General features: G+C 44.6%; 1 protein-coding gene across 9 annotated transcripts in view; it reads left to right on the top strand.

Annotated features, from left to right (window-relative positions):
• Positions 1 to 21,367, top strand: part of LOC147710582 (zinc finger protein 618-like) — a 998,795-nt gene that overhangs the window by 936,477 nt on the left and 40,951 nt on the right. For all 9 annotated transcript variants that reach the window (XM_086921256.1, XM_086921253.1, XM_086921260.1 and 6 more), the window contains one exon: positions 6,348 to 6,425. In XM_086921256.1, coding sequence (XP_086777382.1) covers positions 6,348 to 6,425 — 78 coding nt within the window. The remainder of the gene's footprint in view (positions 1 to 6,347; positions 6,426 to 21,367) is intronic.

Here is a 21,367-nt window from a genome sequence, read left to right as displayed (position 1 = left end):
CTCCTTATGCCAGAAAAACTTTGTGCTGCTCCTACTGAACAGTGTCTTCCACTGTAGGGCCAGGCTGACCGCTTTCTAGGCACTTAAGGATGACGGGCTGCTTCTCCAGCTCAAAGTGCAGACATCAGGTGATGTCCATTCACCTCTTGGGAAACTTGCTGGCAGCAGCCCTAGTGCTACAACAGCTCTTCAAGCCCTCTGCAGAACACTCCCCTCCTTGGTCAAGATGAATTTGGGTCTGCAGCAAAGGGATTTAGATACCATTTGTATACACATTTTTGTGATGGGGTTCTGGTCCTCTGTCTTAAAGTTTTATAAGTGGTTTGAGTTGGTTGACTTTCAAATGTCATTCTCATGGTGCTTTCCAGACACAGACTTTGTGCACAGCCACAGCAGGGGACTGAATCCAATCATGCTTTTTAAAAACACAAAAACATGAGGAAAGTGAAATGTGAGGTCTCCTTACCCTACTGCCATCAGCCTTCGTGAATTGGTAATCCGGGTCAGACAAAAGAATAGGCGGTGCCTAGAAACTTCCTCACCTTGAGCAACTGAAACTGCAGTCCCAGCCATAACCCCTACCATCAATTAAATGTCAGTGCTCAGGAACACTAATCAGCAGCCCTTTTCTGACAAGAGCCTTCCGAACTTTTTAAATGGCTCCATCTTCCCTCACTTCATTGTCTTCATCTCCACCATCTACCTACATGAATGCTGGCCATTAATATGCAGATCCTTTTGTGCATCCATTATAGTTAAAAAGATATTAGGCAGCGGTGGTGGCTTACTTTATAAACAGGTGCAAATGTCATGCTATCATTGCTGCTAGTCACATTAATTGGATTTTTTTTTTTACCCCTGACCCTTTAGGACGTACTTTCTGATATTAATCATTTCAGGTCCCTAATATGATTTTTGAAATTAGCAGTTGAAGCATTTAAGCATGTCGAGTGTTCTAGTTCCACAGTTAAATTGTTCCCACAGGACCACATCTAGTTATGTTGTATGCCCAGCGCATTAACCTGCCTCTCTTCTTAAGGGACCCTATCAAGGTTAATTCTTAGCACCTGCTGCACACATTGAAAGTTATGTGAAATGGGCTATTGGTTAAGAGGGCTGAAACTATACTCAAGCAACAGCCATGATCCATGTACACGTGAACCATAAAAAGTCCCTAAATTAACATGTCCTTAACCTACTGGTAGATTGGCAAAAAGCAGTCATGCTTAACTTTGAGGAATGTGTAAGGTATTTATGCAGCTCTTAAACAGTAATAAAGTGAAAACACTACATAAGAAAAATTCCACACCAATTTAGAGTAAATATTAATAAATGATGTGGCACCAAAATGATGAAATGACAAAAATCCAATCAATGGAACCAGAGTGGAAAATAGTGCCTGAGAGATGACGGTGTTAGCCACGACATCTATATGCGTAAGATGGGGACAAGTTCGAAAGCTATGGCCAATCATGATGGGATGCAGTTCTGATACGCAAAGTGGATTGGGCCAGGTTTCTGCTTTCTGCTTCACCTTCAAGAAAAATCTCTGAGAAGGTAAAGTTCCGTGGGGCAAGGCAGCTGGCGGTGTCCGTGTAGGAGGTATCATCGAAATGCTGCTGAAAAAAGTTGTGGTGAAGATTTCTATCTTCAGACTTAGTCTCTTTTGTGAAAGTCAAAAATCTTCAGTGGGCTATAATCGATGAGTGCTCTACAAGGCCAGATACTCCTTCATCGATGAACTGCTAACAAGAAGTTGCTGCTGCGGAGAAGAACGTAGCGGGAGCTGCCATAAAGTCATGCTGATAGGATGTCTCCTCTTGAATCTGAAAGCACTTCTTAGCAGAGAATTGTCGGCTATCTGGGCACTTGTGGCATCACTCCCAAGGGTCCAGGACTTTAGGGGCACCTTTTGGAGTCTCAGGACTCACTCAGGCTTGGTCAGTATGTGGGTTTGAGATGGTTGGAACCCTTTCTGTCCTGAGGCTCAGATCAGGCCAGCCAAGTAGCCTTTGGAGTCACTCTGGAATTATTGGATACTAGTAGGACTCAAGCAGTTCGGCAGTCCTCGGAGGGCACAGGGCAGGCTTCAGTAAGCAGGTAGCCCTCTTGGTGCAGCAGGGCAGTCTTCTGAAGCACACAGCAGGCCAGTCCTCTGAGAGTCCTTCCACAGGTGCAGAAGTGAACTCAAAAGTGGATCTGAGGGTCGTATTTTTACATCTGATGCCAGCTTTGAAGTGAAGAAACATCTACAGTTTTCCCCCCTCAGAGGTGTCTGGAATTTTCTCCCTCCCTGCTCTGGCCCCAGTCTGTTTGCGGGCCTAGCGGGCTAATGTGAGGTTCATTGTGTGAACTGAGACAGAGGCTGTGAAGTGCAAGTCGGGCTGTGCACAGCTAATGCAAACACCCAGTCCCTTTATTATGTTGGTGTTCTGGTAGAAATACATAAAGGTCACCTGCCAACTATACTTAGTCATGGGACCCAGGAAACGGGCTGAAGACACCAAATGATTAGGGCAAGAAAATGCCACCTTTCTAAATGTGCAAAAGGAACAATTGCAAAAGCTGGACTGTTCCCATAAGGTTCAAGCTAGCCTGGCTGATGAGGGGTGATCCCCTGAAACCGGTCCCAGGATGCTTGTTTCTGGTCCATGGAGGACCTGGCTTGGCAGTTCGGGCTGGACTGTTTCCATAAGGAACAGGGTCAAGACTGCCTATGGCTGGGTCTAAACTGGGGTGGTGTGGTGGGCAAAAGATAATGGATTAAACCCAGATCTTTGTGACTGGGCGTTAATGTTTGCATTGTTCAGCATTCCGTCTACCAATTGTTTATTTTGTATTTGTCGCCCTAAGTGGGAAGGGTATGCCCAGACATGGGTCCCGTGCTCACTGCACCACTGAATTCAAGCTAACCTGGCTGATATGGGGTGATGCCCTGAAACTGGTCCCAGGATGCTTGTTTCCAGTCCAGGGAGGAAGTGGCTTGGCAGTTCAGGTTAGATTGTTACCATAAGGAACAGGGTCAAGACTGATTTGCATATGGCTGTGTCCAAACTGGGGTGGCAATGTGAGCAAATGAACAATGGATTAAACCCAGATCTTTGTGACTTGGGGTGAATGTTTGCATATTTTAGCATTCCGTCCATCAATTGTTTCTTTTACACCTTTCTAAATGTGGCATTTTCAGAATTGTGACTTAAAATCCAACTTTACCATTAAAGAGGATTTTAAATTACAATTCCTTAGACACCAAACATGACATTTCTGCCTGCTCCCACATAAAAGTTATTACTTATTAAATGTAATAAGATTATCAAATGTTATCCTGTGGGCGGGATAGACCTTACAGTTGTGAAAATTCGTTTTTCACTACTAGGACATGTGAAACATAAAAGTACATGCCCAACTTTTTAAATATAATGCACCATGCCATATAGGCTGCTTAAGGTCTATCTTAGTGTTGGCTTGTATGTACTAAAAAGGGAGTTTAAGGCCTGGCAAGGGGTTTATTGTGCCAACTGGAATTAGCAGTTTAAAACTGCTCACAGTCTCCAATGGCAGGTGTGGGACTTGTTGAAAAAGACTTTGTAAGTGGGTATTACAGTAAGTGTTGCAGGCCCACTAGTAGCATGTAATTTACAGGCCCTGGGTACATGTAGTACCACTTTACATGTGACCTATAAAGTAAAGTAAATGTGGCAATTAGATGAAAGCCTATTTTACCATGTTTAAAGGATAGAGCACATGCACTCTATCACTCATTAGTAGTGTTAAAGTTCACACAGCAAAATCAAATTCAGCAAAACAGGAGGGGTGAAAGCAAAAGGTTTGGGGATGACCCTGGATAGAGGGCCATGGCCAGCATGCATGTTTTTAAGTTCCCCAAAATAATCATATAATGGAAAAAAGACATCATATGTACATTGTAATACCTTTTCTTTGTGGTACTGGGAAGTACCTGTGGGGAAACTGAAATTGACCATTGGTGTTTCAGGACTTAAGCTGATTACATTCCATTTGAAAAACAGTTTTTTCCTTTTGTAAACCTGTCTCTCAAAAGTGGCACTACTGAGCAGTCCAGGTTTACGCCTGGAGGTGGCAAATGGATTTGAAATAAAATATAACATGACATAATAATCAAGCTCAATAAGCTAAATATCCAGCAGTCACGTCTTTAAAGATACTCTGATTTAAAGGAGTGGGGATTATGGAATGAAATCCCAAAAATGCACTCCCCAACTCTTAGACCTCACCTACTTCCCTTCAAACACCTTCTGATGTCTCCACGTGTTCAGTGTCCTGTGAAAGGATAATGGAATTTTGGACACTGTATTCTTAGTTCATGCACTGCTCAGCTGCCAAGGACCTTTAATCTTATAGTATTTTATCAAAGACAAAGGCCGGGAGTTTCTGGGTTTCGGCCTTTATAAAGACATTAGATTAATGCCACACTCAGGGATCCTGGCAAGAAGAGTCTGGGCTCTCCAACACCAGAATAGGACCCCAACCTCCATCTGTATGTTAAGTGGTAAAAGGAAACAGGAGCACAGCGTAGTAAGTGGCTTTATGCTCTGTAAACTGTTCAGTTACAGCAGCTAAGTTAACTTTACTTCCCTTTTTAGTAGATTTAGAGTCCTCTCATGTAGAAGAATTTTACATACCTATTATCTGGTAGAGACATCTAGCCGCAGATTCCTTACCTTAGAATATCCCAGGCTGAATCTGGAAACGTTGTCTAGAGCAATACCCTTGTGCTCTGGTAGGTGGCATCCATCGGCTCTGCGTGACACAGCCGTTGACCGCACTGGAAGTACTGTTCGTGTCACCTATATAGGCGCCACCTTGGCGAGCTGACATCGGTTCTTTTTTTTCAATGCCAGCTAGCTCAGGTTTGTGAAGAGAGCTACCCTCTGTCACTTTTTGACAGGCCTTTTGGACGTTTTGGCAATGATTTATGTAGGTTTTTCCCTTTATGTCACAGAAGACTTCCGAGTTCATACAGTGCGGTTCCTGCCACTGTGCAGTGTCGGTGACAGATCCACATTTAATTTGTCTCTGGTGCCTGGAGCGCGACCACAACTCCTCGTCGTTAAAGATTCCTTACCGACACACCCATCCTCCCCACATTGCAGACAGGTTTTTTGGGTCACTGCTGATCCCATTCAGTGCCCTAGTTGTTAGATACACACCACTGTCAGTGCACTTCTTGGCTCGGCGCTCCTGGCGTAGAAAGTTGTGAAAAGTAACTGATGTCAGTGCGCCGAGGTGGTGACTGTATAGGTGACGCAACAGCACTTCTGGCGAGGACGACGACATCATGCAGAGCCGATCGATGCCACCTACCGCCGCACTAGGGCAAACGTCACAGGATCCAGACTGACGCCTGGGATATAAGGTAAGGAATCTGTGATTAGATTATGTCTCTACCAGATAAGGTTTTACCGAAGGTAAGTAACTTGTCCTTTAGAATCATTAATATTACATATGAAAAAGTTTTTTTCTCATGTCCTCTTTGCATACGTTACTGATCAGAACCAATCATTGTTGCAATCTTTTTCAGTCAAATGTGTAATCTTTAAAAAAAAGAAATCTGATTTCGCCATCACTTAAAAAAAATAACAAACTTGTGTAAGCTCTGAAAATGTTGTATGCACATATGGCAGCATTTTTTATACATATCCCACTAGTATCCGACAAATCCTTCGGGTTTCCCACAAAAAGAGTTCACTTTGAAAGTTGTTGCACTGTTGGAATTCTGGTAGTGCAGAAATATTGGTAATATTTATGATCTGATCTTTAGCTCCCTTGGTAATACAGTATAAACCTAACACTCCACAAGAACGTACTCATGCTTTCTACTTTTTAGTGAACACGAGGCACAATCTGATTCATTTCGATGCTTTCACCATCGAAATTGCATTCTATGTTTGGATATAATATCATTTTTCAAAGTCACTTCTGAAGAGACTCCAGGAAGGTTTATTATTGGTGTCTCAATTCATCCGACAGGGCACAGTAGAGTATGAGTGAATATGTGCTTGTATTTTTAAGGGCATGTTTCAGACAGGCGTGGGCATCAAAGAAAGGGAACCAAGTAGGAAACAAGTATCAATGTGGGGCAACATTCAAATGGGGCAGGCTGGAATTACCTGCCCTTTTCAGCCATCCTGATGAGATTTATCACCCTTTGTATTAGAATAGTGGCTTGCCCAGCAAGTTGGTGTTTCAAGGATTAATTTGTGGTAAGATAGTAACCTGAACATAAAGTATGTTGTCTGAGAACGTTGACATCCTTACTAAGCCAACAATCTGTTTTTTACCTATGTACGTTTGTCTCTTGCATATAGAACCTTTCACGTGTGGTGCCTGTGGGATTCAGTTCCAGTTTTATAATAATCTTATGGAGCATATGCAGTCTCATGCTGGTAAGCAGTAATATTTTTCTTTAACGTAATGAAACACCTTAAAAACTTCCGCCCAAATGTTTATGTAAGCTATTTTGTAGATACCATTAATAGTTATCATTTATCAGTCAGTGAAGAAGCCTTTTTGTTTCGTGTATTAAAACGTCATGTTATGAGTTATGTAAACCTTCCAGAAAAAACATATTTTAGCAGACCATTACTTGACTCCGATAGCTGCGTTCTTTGGAAGTTGTGCTGAAAAAAATGCAATGTATTTTTAGTGTCGTGCACTGAAGTGTATGGGCGATTCTGTTTATTTTTTTGTTTTGCTTAAATTAAGCACACTTTTTAATTTTAACAATTGGTTTATACAAGAATGCCTATAGAGGGGTATAGCAGTTTTATGCATTTATTCTCCTCATCGGACTTTGTGTTACACTGTAGTAAATTGTTTAGCATTAAAAATCCAACTAAATATGAAAAAGTCTACTTCAATATATTTTTGAGTTAGTCACACAATCGAAGAATTGTGTTTTATCTGTGACTTGCCTTCTCTTGTCATACATTTCCGAAGGTTCATTTTCCAGAGCTCTTTGTGATTGTTCTGCAATCCTTTTCTCTGTAAAATGTCTAGAACAGTGAATAGCAAGAGGCTGCTGGCTTTGTATTCAGCTCCATCTTGTTACAACTGTCTTGATAGTCTGAGTGCCTCACTGCTAGCAATTATTGTTCCACTGGGTCAAGGGTTTCCCTGCTCCTTGTGGAGGCAGTCTCACCGTTCTTCTCACCCAAGTCGTCTTCACCACGTTCCCAGTCCATCCTTCTTAGTTAACTGGGTTCAACTGATATCGTCAGATCTAAACTGAATTGAAAAGCCCTGGTTTTATGTTGGATGCCCAAGCCTCTTTCTCCACATGCCAGTCTTAGTTCTCTCAGTAAAGGTTACCACGCATTTAGCCCTCGTAAACACCAACTGCACGTCAATATTTGTAAACACATTTTTTGCCGCTTTGGTGAAAATATGTCAGTGGCATTCGTTTCTTCCTTTAGGAACCTACTTAATGAAGTGCTCCATTTAGATACTGTGTGCTGCAGTTCCTGGAAGCTGAGACAGAGTGTACCTCTGCGAACTTAATCAGTTTCTTCCCTCTCTGTTCTGCAGTCAGTTGCTTCAGTTTACCTTTCACCTGCTGCAGCATTGGAAACCTTTTCTGCCTAGCGACCCTTAAGGCTCTAATTGAGGCGATAAGTGAGCCATTAATGGAGACAAATCCGGAGTGGCTCGCATTATGTTCCGAATCCTACTTTGTGAGGTTAGTTAGGCCCTAATGTAAGCGCCGTTGAACTCTCCGATTAGGATATTGTGAGTTTTATGGTGTCACAAGTAAAGTGCGGTTTGTTGTCTCCCTCTATGCTTATTGTGTTTAACTGATATCTCTGTGACATGCAGTAACAGCTTACCTCAGTTGTTTCCACAAGAATGTCACAAATTGGCATGAGTAATGGGTACCTTACTTTCAGGAGGAGAGGGACCACTCCCCTCTTCTTTATCCCCTATGATGGCCATATAATTTCGATCATTCAATGCTATTGGAGCACCACAGTGTCAACTAAAAGGCTGCTCCGAAGCTGGAACCCATCTTCTTTCTGGTCTGTAAGAAAAGGAGACTTCAGCAATTTGCTGACATTTTTGCTGCCAGTCTGTTGTATCCTTAATTTGACGAATTTAATTTCTTCTGTTACTAATTTAATCTTTCACTGCCTTCATATCTCTAACATTCCACGGCAACTTTGTCATCGTCCGTTGCAGTATTTTATGTACTAATAGCTGAATTTATTACCAATTCAATGTTTTTTAATTGCTGCTGAAACCTTTGTTATACCTCTTTAGTGAGTGTAACTATAATTTGCATATGGCCAGGTCTAAACTGGGGTGGCAATGTGAGCAAAAGAATGATGGATATAACCCAGATCTCTTGACTGAGGGTGAATGTTTTGAATTGTTCTGCATTCTGTCCATCAACTGTGTGTCTTTTAGTGTAACTATCAGCGGTGGCCGCTCCATTAGGGCGGAGGAGCACCCCCTCCCATGCCACCACCAGTACATGAGATAGTAAAACGGGTTTTAAACCAGTTTTATTTTAATCTCGTCCACCCGTCTCCAGGACTCTGACAAGTCTTGAGGGCAGGTCCAGGGGATGACACTACTGGTGGGGGAGCGATGGGCAGTCACTTCACTGCACATGAGGTGTTTGGCCGGCTGTCTCAAGTCGGTCAAACCCCTCATGCGCAGTGAAGCTCTCTCCAGCCTCAGCTGTGTTGCTGGGCTAAAGATAGCCGGCACAGCTCTGAGTCTGCCTGGGAGCGCAAGTTGCCGACACTTAGGCCAATCCTTAAGCTGCTCTCATGTGAGAGCATCTTCAGGATTGGCCCCAGGGCAGCCTTGGATCCTGTGCTCAGAGCCAGAAGCAGGAAGAGGTGATGCACAGGAAACAGCAGGGGTGGCAGCGTTAAGTTTATTTTTATTTTTGTATTTTTCTTTTTTTGGGTACCCAAACCCTCCCCACCTCCCTCCTCTGGCCCAGCCCAGTCTACCCACCACTTGAGCAGGGGAAGGGCTGCTACTGAACTACATGGAAGAATCATGCCTTTACATCCCACCTGTTTGAAGTTTGCTTTTTCTTACAAAACACGTGGATTACAGTTTCATTCAGAGGGTTGATGTTCTGTCGGAACCTCAGTCTTTGATTCAGCATGACCTGAGTGAAATATGCCTATAGCAAAGGAGTCGTATCACCAAATACTATTAAATTGGTAAGAGAGCAGCAATTGGATAAAACAAAAGCGAATTCCCGAAATTAAACCCATAGACCGTTATTTTATCTGATTCGTCAACTGTAACTGATGGGCTACCTGACTTTCTTGGGCAAACTTCTATTTATCCAACCGAGAATGCTTGTTAAGAATCTCCACCAATATTTTTAGAATCAGTGTTTGTCACACCCTCCTTCAAGCCAAGAAAGAAAATTGTTGTATGTCTGGCATATGCTTGTCTTATGTTTATCTGGTCACAGGATGTTGTTGATGATGCACTTATATAACACGGTAACTCTGCTACGAGACCACACTAGCACCAAAACAGTTTGTCATAAAAGAATACCCTTTTATGCATTCTGTGGAGAATGGTGCGGGTTGAGGGCTCCAGTATTTAGTTAATGATGCAAGGATGTGCTGCTATCCTCTTTGAACGGTCATGATGTGGCAAAATGATGTGTGATGCAGACCTTTTAAGTAGGGCTTGCAGAGTACGGCGGTTCATGTGCAAAGCTGATGATGAAGGAGCGTGAGAACGCAAAGATGGGTACTGTTTAAGTTTGTAGTGCATTCGGGTCAAAATATGGCCATCCTGTGGCCTATCTGGTCATGATGCATACCTGACCTATGGTGTAGATGGAGGTGCTGCAGGATAATGATTGTTATTGACACCAACATAATGTGTTCTAACAGTGCAGTGACTGAGTTCTGCAGTTTGTCAAAAGAACAGAGAACATTGTGTATTGTAGTTTACTGAAGTTTAGTTCTGCAGTTCATAGATGTGTGTTTTGGCAAAAAGCCTCAAGGAGAGGGATGTTTAGCTAATTCATGTATATATTTTGGGTTCAATGGGTAGTTGGTGTTGCATAGACCAAGTAGCTTCAAGATATGCCTAGATATCACACTGGGACATTTCCGAGAGAAAAGGTAAGTCTGTCAGTTTTTGTACATTTGCAGTTTCTTAGGGTTTCAAAAAAACCAAATCTACACTTGTTATCACAGAAATTCAGTCCAATGTGAGAAAACAGTGTTATTGGTTTATCGATAAGTACTTTGTTTTGGGAGTTGGTTTTGTGGGGTTAGAACAAGGGTTCCCCCGGGGTCAAAGATGCACTCTCAAAGCACCTTCAGCGACACTAGGGTGGCCGGGTGCAGAGTGCTGAGGCCCAATGTTATCCAATGGGGGACAGGGGGCCTTCCTTTGGTGGTTGCTAACTAGTAGGCCACAAAGTTGTGGGAGCAAAGCTCCTGAACTTAAGCTCAGGGCAGAGGGGGATCCAGTTTAGCACACAAGGTGCACCCACAGCGGCACAGGGGCGGCCGGGTGCAGTGTGCTGTTTTGCCCTCAGGTGCCCTGTTTGTTTCAGTAGGAGTTGCTGGTTTTGGATTTTGGCTGCAGGCTTGGTCCAGGAAGACTTTTGTGAGGAACCAACAGCTGGAGAGGTAAGTTGGAGGGCTTAGGGACATAGGTGCACCTCGGGTTCTCTTCTCCAGGGTGCAGGGCGGCTGGATGCAGGGGTGTCTTTTGAGGTCGGCTTTCACCTTACAGGGCCTCTCACAGTTGAGGGGGTTCCTATGCAGAGGCTGCAGGTTGTGGGGGAGTCCTGGATGGGTCAACCCACGCTGGACAAGGACTCTGGAGCGCTAGGGGACCTCGCTGGGATTGGTGGGCCACCCACATAGGGGCCATCGGCGTATGGCGCAGTGGTGGTTCCAGGCATCAGGTTTCTTTGTCCTCAGCAGCCTCCGAGTCTGTCTTGGGAGTTTCTTTTGAACAGAGCTGCTGTTCACAGGAGATCCAGCCTTCGTTGAAGGCAGTCCGTCTTCCCAGGGTTCTGGAGGTCGCAGGCTGCAGGACAAGGTGACTTTTGGTACAGGATCTCTGGAAACTGCAGACGGACTGGTAGGACTGGGCCTAAGTCAGTTCTTTTCTGCAGTCTCCTCTGCTGGGCGTCGTCTTTCGTCCTTCTCCCTCATAGGCTATGGTAATCTGTCTTCTTGTTTCAGGGCTACCCGCTAAATACTGTTTTTAGGGGGCATTTTAGGGGTCTCGAGGTCAGTAGCCAATGAGATACTGACCTTAGGGTGACTACACCGAGGGGGAGTGGGCACAATCCGGATTGGAGAGTGCCTGCCATCTGCAAGATGGCGGGCACTGAAGAGTGGGCTTCACTTCACCGTACCCACCTGAGGGGCGGGTTTGGCAGAGGTGGGCACACCATCTGGGCTGTGCTTATTTTTCTTGTTTGTCTTCCCGCCGAAAAGGAGGGGAGACAGGAAGGGGGCCTGCTCCTGATAGCAGGTGAGGCTGGAGGTTGAGTTACAAAAGCGTCAAGGCCTTTGAAGCTTCCCTGCCACAGATGGCTCTTCCTGGCCTGGGGAGGTGTAACCACCTCTGCCCAGGAAAGTCTTTGTTTCTGGGCCCAGGGAGTGAAGGCTCCCACCCCAGATTTCCAGAAACATGTCTTGTAGTGGCAGTCTGGTGTGTACCAGTCACGGAACCCACCAGAGGCTGGTCGTTTTTCAGGGGGCAGCTCTAAGATGCCCTCTGAGTGCATTCTATTCCACACTGGTATCAGTGTGGGTTTATTATGCTGAGAGGTTTGCTACCAAACTTCCCCGATTTCAGTAAAGCCATTATGGTGCTGTGGTGTTCGTAATGGCAAACTCTCAGACCATATACTCTTTATGGCTTTACTGCACTTACAATGTCTAAGAATGGACTAAGGAACTATAGGGGTCCAGTGCTCATGCAACTGTACCCTCACCATTGTTATAGCGCACCCACCTACAGGGGTGTTTTCCCTATACCATAGGCAGTAGGTTGCAGGCATGGCACATATATATGTGTGCCATGTCGAAACTTCACTTTTCTCTGCACCAAAACACACAGCCTACAATGGAAGTGTGTGTATATGTTAAGGTACAGGACCTCTAAGGGTGGCACAATATGTGCTACAGCCGTTAGAGACCTTCCCTGGTCACACTTCCCTTAGTACCAATGGTACCTTTTACAAGGGACTTAAATGTGGCCAGAGAAGTGCCAATTGGGGGTATAGAGGTACCGTTTTGGGAAAGAGCACAGGCCCTGGGAACATGATTGGCAGGGACCCAAGGCACATCATGTCAAAGTGCATCCGTAGTCTGGCAAAAAGTGGGGGTTTACTGCAACAGAAAAACCCAGCTTCCTACAATCTTCCAGCTCCTTACTGGCAGTTTCTCGCTTCAAGTTGCATTTACTTACCAATAATCTTTATTACACTTGAGTCGAAGTCCTCATCTTCACAGGCCCTACTCTGAGAGAGTAGGTTCTCATCCTGAAAACAGTTAACTTACTTGCCACCCGCTTCTCCAAAAAAGTAGAATATTCTTCACCTAGAAATGAGTGTCTTTAATTTATTTATTTTTAATTTGTAGCTTCATTGACTTTGGCTTAGAAGGTGACATGCGCCCCCTACTTCTTATACTGTACCAAATTAGCACATGCATTGCCCTAGGAGCACACTCAGAAGGAGTGGCAGTTTAACGTACGACACATGAAGACATGGACTAAGAGTAATGTGGATTATACGTATGCCCAGACAAAAGCAGTTGATAGGAATCCCAAAAAATTATTCCTCATGACAGTTGGAAATAAGGAAACGGAGAAAGAGGCACAGCCTGGTGGACAACAAATTAACATAGTGTCTTCCTATAAAAGAAACTCCATGAGACCTCACAACAGATCCACAGAGGCATTCTTCTTATTTGGCCCTGCACAAAAGGCTTTCGCCAGCAAACAAATCTGCAGAAAACTAGTGGACTGCAAAACAACAGTCACTAGAAACCAAGATGGATTCCTCCTGGGATGAACCTGTCCTCTTACGCTGCAGCACCGCTGTTAAATAAAAATCACGCTCTCTGCCTACTCGAAGGCTGAAGCAAGTTTATTAAGAACAAGTTTAGAAATGAGTCATCCCAAAAACAACCAGTGTAGCTTTACCTTTTCCAAAGTTATTGAGATAAAATGCCAACACTTGTAAAATTGTAATTACTTTTGTACATTTTCTTTTCATAGGCAAACGAAAGAGTCACCTGATCAAGTGTGAAAATTTAGATAACTGGTGCTAAGGCAGGTGCCCATCATTGTAATGAGAAAGGGTTGAAAGGTCCTTGAAAAAGAGATACATTGCAAAAGTTTCTCTCCTGAGCTAACAGGAATGTAATTGTTTCGTTTTCAAGTATAAAAGTCAAACTGAGACTTAAACTCTTGCACACAAGAAGGCCCGCATATCTTGGTATAACATTTCAAATGTGGTTTCAAAACAACATGGCTTATTCAAAAGTGGCAATCTGATAGTGTAATATTATTCATACATCCACAATTTCCTCCCTTTTGCACCTAGAGGTGCAATCCTAAAGCAAATTCAAATCATTCAGTCCTTAATATCTAGCTCTATCTTTTTGGGTCTCGGCTAGAAGCACGCAAAGCGCGTTCTCGCCAGAGAACCATAGTCGTCGGCTCAGCCGACAAGACCCGACAAGGAGTGGAGACAAGAGCTGTGCACGCGCGCAGCATTGTCTATCGCGGAGGCGGATTCCGCCGCACGCTTGTAACGTAGACAGCTCACGTGCGCGACCCAATCCCAAAGCGCGCGTTGGAATGTCGGGCAGGCACGGAGCTCACAGGCGCAGGGGTTCACGGGGAGGACAGAGGGATCCCGGCAGACTCGTTATCTTCCCCCAGCTCTTTTTTTTTCACAGCGGGCTGCGACATTAAAAGCAAGGGTCGAGCCTCACGCCCACATCCTGTGATTCTGGGCAAATCACTTAAACTCCTGTAACTGAATGTGTAATGTAAATACGGTGCTCATGTAATGCGCACCAATACTTGTAAGTCGAGTTTGGGCTATATAATTATGCAAAAAAAAAAAACAGTTGAGGGAAACTGAAAGCGAGATATGTGCTTTTAGCACGGTGTTCAGGAGATGCTCCCATTTCAGGCGGCACGATAAATAAGGCGGTGGGGGGCCGCGGCGGACTGCGGCACAACGGTGAGGCTGCCATGGTGTGCAGGGGCCCGCCCGTCTTAGGTAGGGTCGTGCTTCAACTACCTTAAGCAGAGAGGATGTGGTCCGTCGGCTAGACTGCCGAGTTTGGTGTTGGAAAAAGCAGGGTTCGAGCCTCACGTCCACATCCTATGATTCTGGGCAAATCACTTAAACTCCTGTAACTGAGTGTGTAATGTAAATACGGTGCTCATGTAAAGCGCACCAATACTTGTAAGTCGAGTTTGTGCTATATAAATATGCCAAAAATAAAATAAAAGCAGTTGTGGGAACCAAAGCGTTATAATTGCATTTAGCAGGAGTGGTCAATGTATTACAGCTGTAAACGTTACTGTTGTTAATATTGGATGCGCATGGAAGTCTGCTCAATGATAAGTTGGAAGCCATGCCCATAGCGTAGTGGTTCAAGCCAGGATTGCAGGAGTCTACAGTCATCGGTTCAATTCCTGCCATTGCTTAGGCGGGTGTTTTATAAAAATAAAAAAAAGAGGTATTTTAAACCCTGAAGTTAGTTTTATATTTATTAAGTAAATAAACAAGCATTTACAATGCAACGGTCTCGCCTTTGCAAAAGTTAGATCTAATGGCATTGTAAATGACAATGCCATTTATTTATCTGTTTTCAAAACCAACACATAAATAAAAATGTTGCCATTTACAATGCCAATAGCTCTAACTTTTGAAAAGGCGAGACTGTTGCATTGTAAATGCTTGTTTACCACTGGTCTGCTGCCTCAAATATGTTCTAGGCTTATTTTGTGAAAAGGGGGAGAGGGATGAAGATGGAGAGAGAAAAAAAGTGAGAGAGAGAGAGAGGGGAAACGAGGATGGGGAGGAGAGAGGTGAGAAGAGGGAGAGGGAGGCGGGGGAGAAGGGAAGAAAAGGGAGGAGAGAAAGAGGAGAGGAAGAGATGAGAAGGGAAGAAGAGCGAGGAGGGAAGGAGAGGGAGGAGGAAAAAGGGAGATGGAAAAATAGGAAGGAGGGGAGAAGAGGAACAGGAAGGAGTGAGGACAGGAAGGAGTGAGAGAGATGGGAGTGACAGGGAGAAGGAAAGAAGATTATTTTTGTGTCTCTGCTTAAGGTTTAACATTCACCACACGCCCCCAACTTCTTTTCAAGCCTCACGCCCCCAACTTCTTTTCAAGCCTCACGCCCCCAACTTCTTTCAAACCTCAGGCCCCCAACTTCTTTCAAGCCTCACGCCCTCAACTTCTTTCAGCCTCACGCCCCCAACTTCTTTTCAAGCCTCACACCCCCAACTTTATTTCAAGCCTCACGCCCCAGCTTCTTTCAAAGCCTCATGCCCCCAACTTCTTTCAAGCCTCACATCCCCAACTTCTTCCCACGCTCTCTGATGCCGCTCATCGGATGATGTATTTTTGATTTATTGGTCCTTCTATAAACACATTGGCTGCTTTAAAGCATCAGGAAGGGAGGCTGCTGTCTGCCTGGGGAGCACTGTCTGGTCCCCTCGTTCTACTGCCTGGGTCAGATGCCCCCCCCCACCCCCACCCCCCTCCTATGGCAGCAGTGTACATCTGCAGTGCTGTCTGGCCCTGGTGTTCCTGGGGCCAGAGTTTATGGACCGAGTATTTTCAACCCCAGAGACACTCGGAACAGCGGGTGGTGTGAGTCTACCTGGAGTTAGGGCTCGTGTGACATTCTTCCGGGTCTCAGAGGTCACAGGAGGCAGGAAGATGATCCGACGAGAGGCGAGCCTCGAGTGCCATTGTATCTGTGAACGTCACGATGTAAGCACTAAGAACGCGTGCAGAGCAAGGGCTCGAAGCGGACTCCTGCCCTGAGGATATGGCATTTTGGAAACCAGAGTAAACACATCTCTCTGCACGGCGAGAAGTAGGTGTCAGGGGTCAAAGGAGGAGCCCTCGAACCGCTTTTGCATCACCCCGTTATAAGTAATCGAAACATCTCTTCACAGTGGTCCCACGAGCCCCTCTGTAGTAATAAAAAATAAGAAAAACGTATACAAGCAATGTTTACATTACCTGGGGAATCCAGTTATGCGCAGCGAGCTCGCGGCCGCCCACGGCTTTCCACGCTCAGAGGTTCCAGAGAGTCAAACATCCATCCCCGAATAAAAATAAAGCAAGGGGGAAACGCAAGCCTTTGTGCCAGCGAGCTAGAGGAGGGGAGGAAAGGTTTCTGACATCTGCGTATTTTCTCGCCTCATATGTCCGGTCGGCGGCTGCAGCAGCTATGCCCCCTCCTGTGAGAGCCGAGCGCAGGAACAACAGAGCACATGGCTGGCAGCACACAATGAGCTCTGTGCACACATGGCAACCTCTAGAGCACGCACGACGAGGCACACTGCCCGAGCACATGTGCGTCCGTTCATATGCGAGTGGTGTGCTTATAATTTACTCAGCCACCTCGCTGTTTTAAAGGGACAGCGTAAAAAGTAAAACGAGTTCTCGGCACTGCGTCCATTTAAAGAGTGGGAGCACAGGGAGGAGACTGCGAGCGAGCAGCGAAGCTGGCACAGGCTGACAAAAAAACAGCCCTGGCAAAAAAAAAAAAAAAAGGAAACACCCACAATGACCACCTCTACATGATGGCAAAAAAGGGGCGGGGCTTAAAAAACACAGAAACGCCCACGAATCTGCTCCCACAATGATTGCCACATCTCTCTTCCAATGGGTAAGAGTCTTTTAATACGATCAATTGTACTAATGAGATCACAATAAGGCAAGACTTTATTTTTGAGTTTGGGTTTTTTCTAATTTTGCAGCTTGCAATTCACCACTGCCCATTGGAGGGTATGTTTTTGCGCCTGACACCCAATTTTAACCTTTAACATTTTAACCTTTTACTTTAACATCAATAATTGTTAATAACACATTAGGTATAAACCTGGGTGCTCTCTCCTGGGACGAGGCTTTATTTACTTAAAACTTTCCAGCTTATATCACAAAGTGAGTTGAGCACTGGTAGCACGTCAATTTCCACACTTTCAGCTTTCACGGGACTATTTTACATAACGACTCACGCTATAGTCTTTTCTTTAGAGTGCAAATTCTATATTATGCAGTTGGCTTACATTCACTGCATTTGTTGTGTTGTAGATTACTGCGGACAAAACCTATATTTGAACAACGCTACATCCAACAGAATTGAGTTTTTCCCATGAAGAAGGGTTCAGCTTCGAACCCGAAATGCATTGCTACTGTTAAGTCAAGAATTTCTTGTACATTTGTATATTTATGTGTAATGTTATGGTATTGATGAATATCATGGTGAAATATTTGTAAGGTGAAATTTTACTACTAGTATGTATAGAATACCGGTAGTTGCTGGTCTAGGTTTCATTGTCAGAATGATGATTCTCATTTGATTAAAAAAAAATATTTGGGGGAAATCATACTCTATGGTCAATTTCCCCCTCAGTTCACAGAAGCTCTGTGGCCCCCAGATTTTTCCCCGGCCTCTATCGGAGGGTGGCCCGGCTAGGAATCTGGGTATTTGGTTTGGAGCAGATCTTAGATTTACAGAGCATATAAAAAGACTTACAGGCATCTGCTTCGGGACCCTCAAATCCTTAGGCAGATTCCTCCCTCTGCTCCCGCAGCCTGCCAAGGAGATGGTTGTCCGGGCACTTATTCTGGCCCGCTTGGACTATGCCAATGCTCTCTTCCTTGGCATTCCGATATACTTGATCAACAAGCTACAACTTATTCAGAATGCGGCGGCGAGACTCCTTCTAGGCGTCTCTAAATGGACCAGTATCAGAGCACAAATGTGCACACTCCACTGGCTGCCGGTGACTCAGAGAATACAATTCAAGGCTCTGGTCCTTACACACAGAGCTTTACACGACTCCGGCCCCTCCTACATCAAGAAGAGAGTTGCTTTCTACATTCCCCAACGCCCGCTTAGGTCGGCTGCCCAACGATTGATGGTAATTCCTCATTTCCGCCGAGCTAGGATGGGCGGGCAGTCTCTATCGGTTAAAGCAGCCATCCTTTGGAATGCCCTCCCGTTAGAGCTGCGCCACACTCAGGACCTAAGATGTTTTAAAAAATCACTTAAAACCCACCTTTTTAAACAGGCCTACTAACTCATCTTCTCTCGCCAGTTGTGTTAGACTGCTTCGCGCCAGGATACTCAGGAGTAGTTGCGCGCGCTACAAATCACAATATAACATAACATAAAATTTTGCCTTGGAGCATTCGACTAATTTTTGAATGAATGTGTTCACAACTTCTACATGAGACATCTTTTGTCTAACTAGCTGTGCACCGCCTCGGCTGTGGGTACCCCACAGTCTCTTGTGGCAAAGAAATAGCTGTGGCATTGGCAATTTCTTCCAATATTTTAGTGTTCTGTCTTATTTTACGGATAGCCTTCCACACACCATACAAAGAAAACAGAATGGAGAAGAATCTGTTTGTCTCAGATACTTCACAGCACCTGCCAATGTCGTTGAAGGGATGCTCAGCAAAGTGCCTAATGGCTGAGACCAGAAAGCCCAGATAACAGACCCCAGTCCAGTTTTGGGGTAACTAGGGATAAGCATTTTTTCCTCATATGCAATTAGATTTCTCCTCTAGGAATCAGAGTTTATAATGCAATTAGCTGGTAGTCAAACTAAAATCAAAAGAGATAATGTTGTGTGGTATGTTTTCTAGAACAGTATCACAGAAGCCAGTGCATTTTTGCAGCCTTTGACCATGGAAATGCAGACAAAGGCATGTTTTGTCTTTACAGAGAAACGCACTAATCAGAGTTACCTCCCATTTCCATTCACTGCCAAGCATCAATGGGCTAGTAGGTGCAAATCCAGCAGGACGCGAGAAGTTACCTACCAACTGCAAGTAGGAATTATTCTGATACACATACTAGGGACCCTCTCAAAGACAAGCGCATTGCAGTTTTGCTTCACTGTTGAGCCCCACTTAGCTTGCCACAGATGCGCCACAATCAGTCACAAATAACGGGTGAAAACATAGAGAATGAGCCATACCCACAGTGTGATACAATGGTGGGAAGCCGTTGTTCACCTAGGACGGAATTGGTAATGAGAAGGAGAAGAATCATGCAGAAGTCCCCCAACAGCAGCAGAGAGCAATGAAGACAATTCCCTTGATGTGTTAGGTTAATGATCAAGTCCAAAAATAGGAACAGTGGTCAGAGCAGCGTGAACGTTGTTTAGTGGATCAAGTGCGTACTTACAGCGTGATTTGTGGATCCAGGTGAGTAGCCCATAACACTTGACAGAGATGTTGATCAGCACATTTGGTGATGGCCTTTCCACTGTGGTTGGAGAGAAGTCTTCTGCTAGTGTACCTTCACATGTAACCAGTTGCCAGGATTCAATTTATGGCAAGGAATTGATGGGCAGAAGGGTAGCTCGGGCCTGAGAAAAGAACTGCAGAAACAGTCAATCACTTGCCTACAGTACTGCATAGGCATATTATAATTTAACTGTAAGTCCAGAGCCGCAGGTGAGACAGGTTTGTTGGAGGATAGTATCATGGGTCGTCCATGATTATTTCGAAGTGGCTCAGTCTTGTTTCCTGGATAGGAGTAGCCCAGATTGACTAAAGTGCTAAAGGTAGTGAATCAAGCCATTCATATTGTGTCTTGAACATGTTTTGCTATCTTTTTTTTTTTAGAATTACATTATTGAATATTGCCTGTAGACTTGAGATAAGGACAGGGAAAATGTTGCTTTATCGCTATTGCTTTGCTAAACCCCTAAACTTCGGATTAAATGAAGTATGGGGCCTGGTTGCTGGAGAGTCACAGGGTAACTCTGAAACAGGAAATGAAATCCGATAATATTCCTTACCCATAATGGTAATCTGCTCAGGCGCAGGAATAGGCTTCTACCAAACTGTAGAACATATAGACAATCACTAGCACATATGAAAAATATACGCATCTGGAAATTAGGATCATATCCATCTGCCAAAAGACTGAAGCACCCCAAGGAAGAGGGGTGGACAGTATGAGGGTGAGCCTGACATGTTGCACATGTGTGATAGTAATTATAAGCACCATAGGGGAAGAAGGGTGTATGTTAGCATCCCTCCCCACATGGGCACAGCCATATTATAACCTGGCTTATAGGCCTGCAAAATAATTTAGGGCTACTACTCTAGCACTGCTATCTCACCACACTCCTTCCCATCCCTTTTCCAATTCAGCTTAATTCAGTTCTTCTCATCATCAGAGGCTTATTCTTGTAAAAGGCCTCTGTCCTTGAGTTTGGGCATGGGTAAAACATCAAAGCTCAGAAGATTTATCGTAGTCTGATAGTGAGATGCCAAAGCGGCTTCTTTAGCAGCGTTATCTGTGCGGGCTTACCTTTGGACAATTTACCTAGGACAGGCTGATGGACAGTATCTTTCACAACCACTATGCAATTTACCAGTTGAAGGGCATTTATTAGAACCTTCATATACCTTCCTTTTTTAATATGAGTCCCCGTCTAGGCCATGAATCCTTGCTGTATCGGCAGTAGCTTTAAGTCATGTGCTACCCCAAAAGCATACTTGGAGTCTGTGAATATAGTGGCATCCTTTTCCTCATTGATGAAACATGCTCTGGTTAGGGCTACACGTTTAGCTTGGTGGTAAGGAGTAGAGCTCTGACTAGGAGGGACTGTGACTACCAGGATTGAACCCAACAGTGTTCTCAGAAGCTTCTGTGATTGGGCGGCAACAGTCTTTTTCTGATGCACATGAATTTGCACCAATACTTCAAGAGCATACCTGTCTCTTTCATGACTATACAAAGATGGTAGACCCAGTGCAGTAGCATCATTCAATGCCTACTTTACCTTCACAAAGGTGCTCTTTCCCACCTCTGGCCAACACAAGGTTTCAGTGGTATCTTTCTTTACAACATATTGCAAAAGGGGCAGAGGAACACAGAGGATCCCCTGCCAACCGTATCCAACAGACAGTATATGAAACTGTTTACCCAAGAATCACTAAGATGACAGTTGGCACTCACCAGCAGACATTTTGTGAGCATTAAATTGTAATTTGTCTATAGACGATTTGTCTTTTGTTGGCCAATTCAGTTAACAAATACTGGTACCCAACATTGATGTTGAGTGACTGGCAAGACCCGGAG

Source organism: Lissotriton vulgaris, chromosome 5, assembly GCF_964263255.1.
Source record: "Lissotriton vulgaris chromosome 5, aLisVul1.2, whole genome shotgun sequence".
In the NCBI taxonomy this organism is placed as follows: Eukaryota; Metazoa; Chordata; class Amphibia; order Caudata; family Salamandridae; genus Lissotriton; species Lissotriton vulgaris.
Note: the sequence above shows the minus strand (reverse complement) of the source record. Positions and strands in the feature narration are given on the sequence as shown.